Below are 7,500 nucleotides of genomic sequence, written 5' to 3'. Positions count from 1 at the left end.
GTGTGTTCAGGTGACATAATGGTGTGTTCAGGTGACATAGTGGTGCGTTCAGGTGACATGATGGTGTGTTCAGGTGACATAATGGTGTGTTCAGGTGACATAATGGTGTGTTCAGGTGACATAATGGTGTGTTCAGGTGACATAATGGTGTGTTCAGGTGACATAGTGGTGCGTTCAGGTGACATGATGGTGTGTTCAGGTGACATAATGGTGTGTTCAGGTGACATAATGGTGTGTTCAGGTGACATAATGGTGTGTTCAGGTGACATAATGGTGCGTTCAGGTGACATGATGGTGTGTTCAGGTGACATAATGGTGTGTTCAGGTGACATAATGGTGTGTTCAGGTGACATAATGGTGCGTTCAGGTGACATGATGGTGTGTTCAGGTGACATGATGGTGTGTTCAGGTGACATAATGGTGTGTTCAGGTGACATAATGGTGTGTTCAGGTGACATAATGGTGTGTTCAGGTGACATAATGGTGCGTTCAGGTGACATGATGGTGTGTTCAGGTGACATAATGGTGCGTTCAGGTGACATAATGGTGCGTTCAGGTGACATAATGGTGCGTTCAGGTGACATAATGGTGCGTTCAGGTGACATAATGGTGCGTTCAGGTGACATAATGGTGCGTTCAGGTTCAACAGACTGAGGTTGTGTTTCCTCTGCAGGACGTTCATCGCTCTCATCGTCCAAAAGAGAAACTTGACATCATCGAGAACTCGGTCAGAGACTTCGCCAGCGTGGACAGTAACGGGAACCTCGGCGCTCGTCAACACCAGCGAGTTCCGCTCGCCAGTGTGAAGCGGAAACTGGTCGCCGTGCAAAGCATGCTGGGAAAATCAGCACAAGAGGTCCTCGAGCGCCGAGAGAATCGCAGCCGCACTCACCTTGACTCCCCCACCTCACCGGCGCCCCCCCCAGGCTCGGTGCGAACGTCACTCTGGCGGGGGAACACGACGGCCGCGACGCCGTCTCAGTGCGAGATCAACGGCAAGGAAGTGATTTCTGCTCTTTCTCGAGCCAAGAGCAGCGAGTGTCGGCAGAAGATCGTGGACGTTTACTGCAGACACAAGGACAAGAAGCTGATGCCGGAGAAGGTGCCTCGGTACTGTCCCAGTCAAGGTCAGCAGAGGTCACACTCATGTCACTCACACTCGTCTCCATGACGACACTCAACACTCATGTCACTCACACGCGTCACCATGACGACACTCATGTCACTCACACACTTCTCCATGATGACACTCATGTCACTCACACTCGTCTCCATGACGACACTCGTATGTCACTCACAGGCGTCACCATGACGACACTCGTATGTCACTCACACGCGTCACCATGACGACACTCGTATGTCACTCACACCGTCACCATGACGGCACTGGTATGTCACTCACACGCGTCACCATGACGACACTCGTATGTCACTCACACGCGTCACCATGACGACACTCGTATGTCACTCACACGCGTCACCATGGCGACACTCGTATGTCACTCACACGCGTCACCATGACGGCACTCGTATGTCACTCACACGCGTCATCATGACGACACTCATATGTCACTCACACGCATCACCATGACGACACTCATATGTCACTCACACGCATCACCATGACGACACTCATGTCACTCACACGCGTCTCCATGATGACACTCATGTCACTCACACGCGTCTCCATGACGACACTCGTATGTCACTCACACGCGTCATCATGACGACACTCATATGTCACTCACACGCATCACCATGACGACACTCATGTCACTCACACGCGTCTCCATGACGACACTCATGTCACTCACACGCGTCACCATGACGACACTCATGTCACTCACACGCGTCTCCATGACGACACTCGTATGTCACTCACACGCGTCATCATGACGACACTCATATGTCACTCACACGCATCACCATGACGACACTCATGTCACTCACACGCGTCTCCATGACGACACTCATGTCACTCACACGCGTCACCATGACGACACTCGTATGTCACTCACACGCGTCACCATGACGACACTCGTATGTCACTCACACGCGTCACCATGACGGCACTGGTATGTCACTCACACGCGTCACCATGACGACACTCGTATGTCACTCACACGCGTCACCATGACGACACTCGTATGTCACTCACACGCGTCACCATGGCGACACTCGTATGTCACTCACACGCGTCACCATGACGGCACTCGTATGTCACTCACACGCGTCATCATGACGACACTCATATGTCACTCACACGCATCACCATGACGACACTCATATGTCACTCACACGCATCACCATGACGACACTCATGTCACTCACACGCGTCTCCATGATGACACTCATGTCACTCACACGCGTCTCCATGACGACACTCGTATGTCACTCACACGCGTCATCATGACGACACTCATATGTCACTCACACGCATCACCATGACGACACTCATGTCACTCACACGCGTCTCCATGACGACACTCATGTCACTCACACGCGTCACCATGACGACACTCATGTCACTCACACGCGTCTCCATGACGACACTCGTATGTCACTCACACGCGTCATCATGACGACACTCATATGTCACTCACACGCATCACCATGACGACACTCATGTCACTCACACGCGTCTCCATGACGACACTCATGTCACTCACACGCGTCACCATGACGACACTCATGTCACTCACACGCGTCACCATGACGACACTCGTATGTCACTCACACGCGTCACCATGACGACACTCGTATGTCACTCACACGCGTCACCATGACGACACTCGTATGTCACTCACACGCGTCACCATGACGGCACTCGTATGTCACTCACACGTGTCACACACTAGTCTGACGCTGATGTGTCACACACAAGTCACCATGACGACACTGATGTGTCACACACTAGTCACCATGACGACACTACTGTGTCACACACTAGTCGCCATGACGACACTGATGTGTCACACACTAGTCACCATGACGACACTGATGTGTCACACACTAGTCACCATGACGACACTGATGTGTCACACACTAGTCACCATGAGGACACTGATGTGTCACACACTAGTCACCATGACAACACTGATGTGTCACACACTAGTCACCATGACGACACTGATGTGTCACACACTAGTCACCATGACGACACTGATGTGTCACACACTAGTCACCATGAGGACACTGATGTGTCACACACTAGTCACCATGACGACACTGATGTGTCACACACTAGTCACCATGACGACACTGATGTGTCACACACTAGTCACCATGACGACACTGATGTGTCACACACTAGTCACCATGACGACACTAATGTATCACACACGTGTCACCATGACGACACTGACGTGTCACACACTAGTCACCATGACGACATTGATGTGTCAAACACTAGTCACCATGACGACACTACTGTGTTACACACTAGTCACCATGACGACACTGATGTGTCACACACTAGTCACCATGAGGACACTGATGTGTCACACACTAGTCACCATGACGACACTAATGTATCACACACGTGTCACCATGACGACACTGACGTGTCACACACTAGTCACCATGACGACATTGATGTGTCACACACTAGTCACCATGACGACACTACTGTGTTACACACTAGTCACCATGACGACACTGATGTGTCACACACTAGTCACCATGACGACACTGATGTATCACACACGTGTCACCATGACGACACTGACGTGTCACACACTAGTCACCATGACGACACTGATGTGTCACACACTAGTCACCATGACGACACTGATGTGTCACACACTAGTCACCATCACGACACTGATGTGTTACACACTAGTCACCATGACGACACTGATGTGTCACACACTAGTCACCATGACGACACTAATGTATCACACACGTGTCACCATGACGACACTGATGTGTCACACACTAGTCACCATGACGACACTGATGTGTCACACACAAGTCACCATGACGACACTGATGTGTCACACACTAGTCACCATGACGACACTACTGTGTCACACACTAGTCGCCATGACGACACTGATGTGTCACACACTAGTCACCATGACGACACTGATGTGTCACACACTAGTCACCATGACGACACTGATGTGTCACACACTAGTCACCATGAGGACACTGATGTGTCACACACTAGTCACCATGACGACACTGATGTGTCACACACTAGTCACCATGACGACACTGATGTGTCACACACTAGTCACCATGACGACACTGATGTGTCACACACTAGTCACCATGACGACACTGATGTGTCACACACTAGTCACCATGACGACACTGATGTGTCACACACTAGTCACCATGACGACACTGATGTATCACACACGTGTCACCATGACGACACTGATGTGTCACACACTAGTCACCATGAGGACACTGATGTGTCACACACTAGTCACCATGACGACACTGATGTGTCACACACTAGTCACCATGACGACACTGATGTGTCACACACTAGTCACCATGACGACACTGATGTGTCACACACTAGTCACCATGACGACACTGATGTGTCACACACTAGTCACCATGACGACACTTATACGTCTCAGTCTCTGGTCACCATGACGACCCTTGTGTAGTAACTGGATGAAAGGGAGGTTTGATTGACAGATGGAGTCACCCGGCTGCTGGAGTGTGTGCTGAGTGACTGACACACGTGTTCCGGTCTATTCTGGGCGACGCGTGAGTGGACCCGCTGAAGGGCGGCGGGACAATTGCACTCTAATTAGCCGGCGAGCCGCATGTTTATTTCTGGATCATGTGACTGATGATGGTGTGTTTGTGGGCGCTTTGATACGGGCGGGTCAGATCGGAGCTGGACTAATTACAGTGAGTCTGGACCCACCGGGTCGAGCGTCCGGAGGCCACAGAGGGTCCTGGTGCTGCTGCTCTATATTTAAGCCCGCTCACACACACACACACACACACACTTATAAATACACTCGCAGGAGCTGTCAAGGTCACGTCAGGGTCCAGATGTCTTCCGACGGATCAGTGTTTGAGGTCAGAGGTCACATTCTGACTCTGTGTCCAGGTAAAGCGGGCGCGCCCCTCCACTGGGACGAGGGTCTGGTGGGCGGAGCCTCGGCGGCGCCCGTGCGGCTGGTGTTCGTGCTGGTGGTCCACGGCCGCGCCTCCCGTCAGCTCCGGCGCCTGTTCAAGGCCGTGTACCACACCTCGCACTACTACCTCGTGCACGTGGACCAGGTGAGACCCGGGGACCCCGCCCGAGCCTCACAGCCTCCAACATGTCTCCTCCACACAGAGGTCCGACTACCTGCAGCGGGAGGTGGAGGTGCTGGCGAGACGCTACGCTAACGTGCGCGTGACGGCGTGGAGGGAGGCGACCATCTGGGGCGGGGCCAGCCTGCTGCAGATGTACCTGCGCAGCATGGAGGAGCTGCTGCTCGCCGACTGGTCCTGGGACTTCTTCATCAACCTGAGCTCCGCAGACTACCCTGTCAGGTGTGTGTGTGACGTCAGCGCCCCCTGCTGGGCCGTGATGTCACTCATGGAACAACTGAAGGTCCTCAGAGACCGGAGGACAAAATCAATCCACGATCCATAACTACGTCACTGTGACACGCTTGTGTATTGACGAGTGTGTATTGACGTGTGTGTGTTGACGTGTGTGTGTTGACGTGTGTGTGTTGACGTGTGTGTATTGACGTGTGTATATTGACGAGTGTGTGTTGACGTGTGTGTGTTGACGTGTGTGTGTTGATGTGTGTGTGTTGACGGGTGTGTGTTGATGGGTGTGTGTTGACGTGTGTGTGTTGACGTGTGTGTGTTGACGAGTGTGTGTTGACGAGTGTGTGTTGACGTGTGTGTGTTGACGAGTGTGTGTTGACGAGTGTGTGTTGACGTGTGTGTATTGACGGGGGTGTGTTGACGAGTGTGTGTTGACGTGTGTGTATTGACCAGTGTGTATTGACGTGTGTATTGACGTGTGTGTGTTTCTGCTGCAGGACAAACGAACAACTCGTCAACTTCCTGTCAAAACACAGAAACATGAACTTCATCAAGTCTCACGGTCGAGACAACAGTCGGTACTTCAACCATCACACACACACACACATACACACGGCCATACATACATACACACACACACACTTACACACACACACAGATCCACGTGAACACACACACACACATACACACGGCCATACATACATACACACACACGCTTACACACACACACAGATCCACGCGCACACACACACATACACACACGCCCATACATACACACCCACACTTACAAATGCATGCACATACACACACATATACATGCACATACATACACACACTTACACATGTATGCACACAAACACACACTCTCAAACATAAACACGCGCACATACATACACACACACACATACACACATACATAAACACACTTACACATACATGCACACACACACATACACACATACATAAACACACTTACACATACATGCACACACACACATACACACATACATAAACACACTTACACATACATACACACACACACATACACACATACATAAACACACTTACACATACATGCACACACACACATACACACATACATAAACACACTTACACATACATGCACACACACACATACACACATACATAAACACACTTACACATACATACACACACACACATACACACATACATAAACACACTTACACATACATGCACACACACTCACACACACACACATGCACATACATACACACATGCAGACACATACACACATTTACATGCACACAAATGTACATGCACACACACATGCACACACATATACATACACACACAAACATACATGCACACAAATACAGACACATATGTATATGCACACACACGTTTACACACACACACACACACACACATGCACATACACACACAGTAACACAAATACACACACAGTAGCACACAATCACAGGTGTGTGTGTGTGTGTCAGGTTCATCCGTAAGCAGGGTCTGGACCGGCTCTTCCTGGAGTGTGACGCACACATGTGGCGTCTGGGCGACCGTAAGATCCCTGAAGGCATCACGGTGGACGGAGGCTCTGATTGGTTCCTGCTGAGCCGAGAGTTCGTCCAGTACGTGGTGACGTCACGAGACGATCTGGTGACTCAGATGAAGAGATTCTACAAACACACACTGCTGCCGGCCGAGGTACACACACACACACACACACACCCCCACACACACACCCCCCCACACACACACACACACACACACACACACACACACACAGAGTAACACCTGACTCTCCACAGTCCTTCTTCCACACGGTGCTGGAGAACAGCGCCCTCTGCAGGACGATGCTGGACAACAACCTGCGCCTGACCAACTGGAACAGGAAACTGGGCTGTAAGTGTCAATACAAGCACATCGTGGACTGGTGTGGATGTTCACCCAACGACTTCACCGCCGCCGACCTGCCGCGCCTCCAGGTGA

General features: G+C 51.1%; 1 protein-coding gene across 3 annotated transcripts in view; it reads left to right on the top strand.

The window, feature by feature from the left end:
* The window catches only part of LOC148064581 (xylosyltransferase 1-like), a 20,362-nt gene that overhangs the window by 3,146 nt on the left and 9,716 nt on the right, over positions 1–7,500 (top strand). For all 3 annotated transcript variants that reach the window (XR_015713379.1, XM_087808521.1, XM_087808520.1), the window contains exons 2-7: positions 674–1,127; positions 5,081–5,253; positions 5,312–5,511; positions 6,015–6,095; positions 6,999–7,215; positions 7,320–7,496. Coding sequence is in view for 2 of the 3 variants with exons in the window: in XM_087808521.1 (XP_087664647.1) it covers positions 674–1,127; positions 5,081–5,253; positions 5,312–5,511; positions 6,015–6,095; positions 6,999–7,215; positions 7,320–7,496 (1,302 nt within the window). In the remaining variant the exon portion in view is untranslated. The remainder of the gene's footprint in view (positions 1–673; positions 1,128–5,080; positions 5,254–5,311; positions 5,512–6,014; positions 6,096–6,998; positions 7,216–7,319; positions 7,497–7,500) is intronic.

Source organism: Callionymus lyra, chromosome 15 (assembly GCF_982586985.1).
Source record: "Callionymus lyra chromosome 15, fCalLyr1.hap1.1, whole genome shotgun sequence".
NCBI classification, from domain to species: domain Eukaryota; kingdom Metazoa; phylum Chordata; class Actinopteri; order Syngnathiformes; family Callionymidae; genus Callionymus; species Callionymus lyra.
The sequence above is the reverse complement of the archived record's forward strand: the minus strand, read 5'-3'. Positions and strand labels throughout refer to the sequence as shown.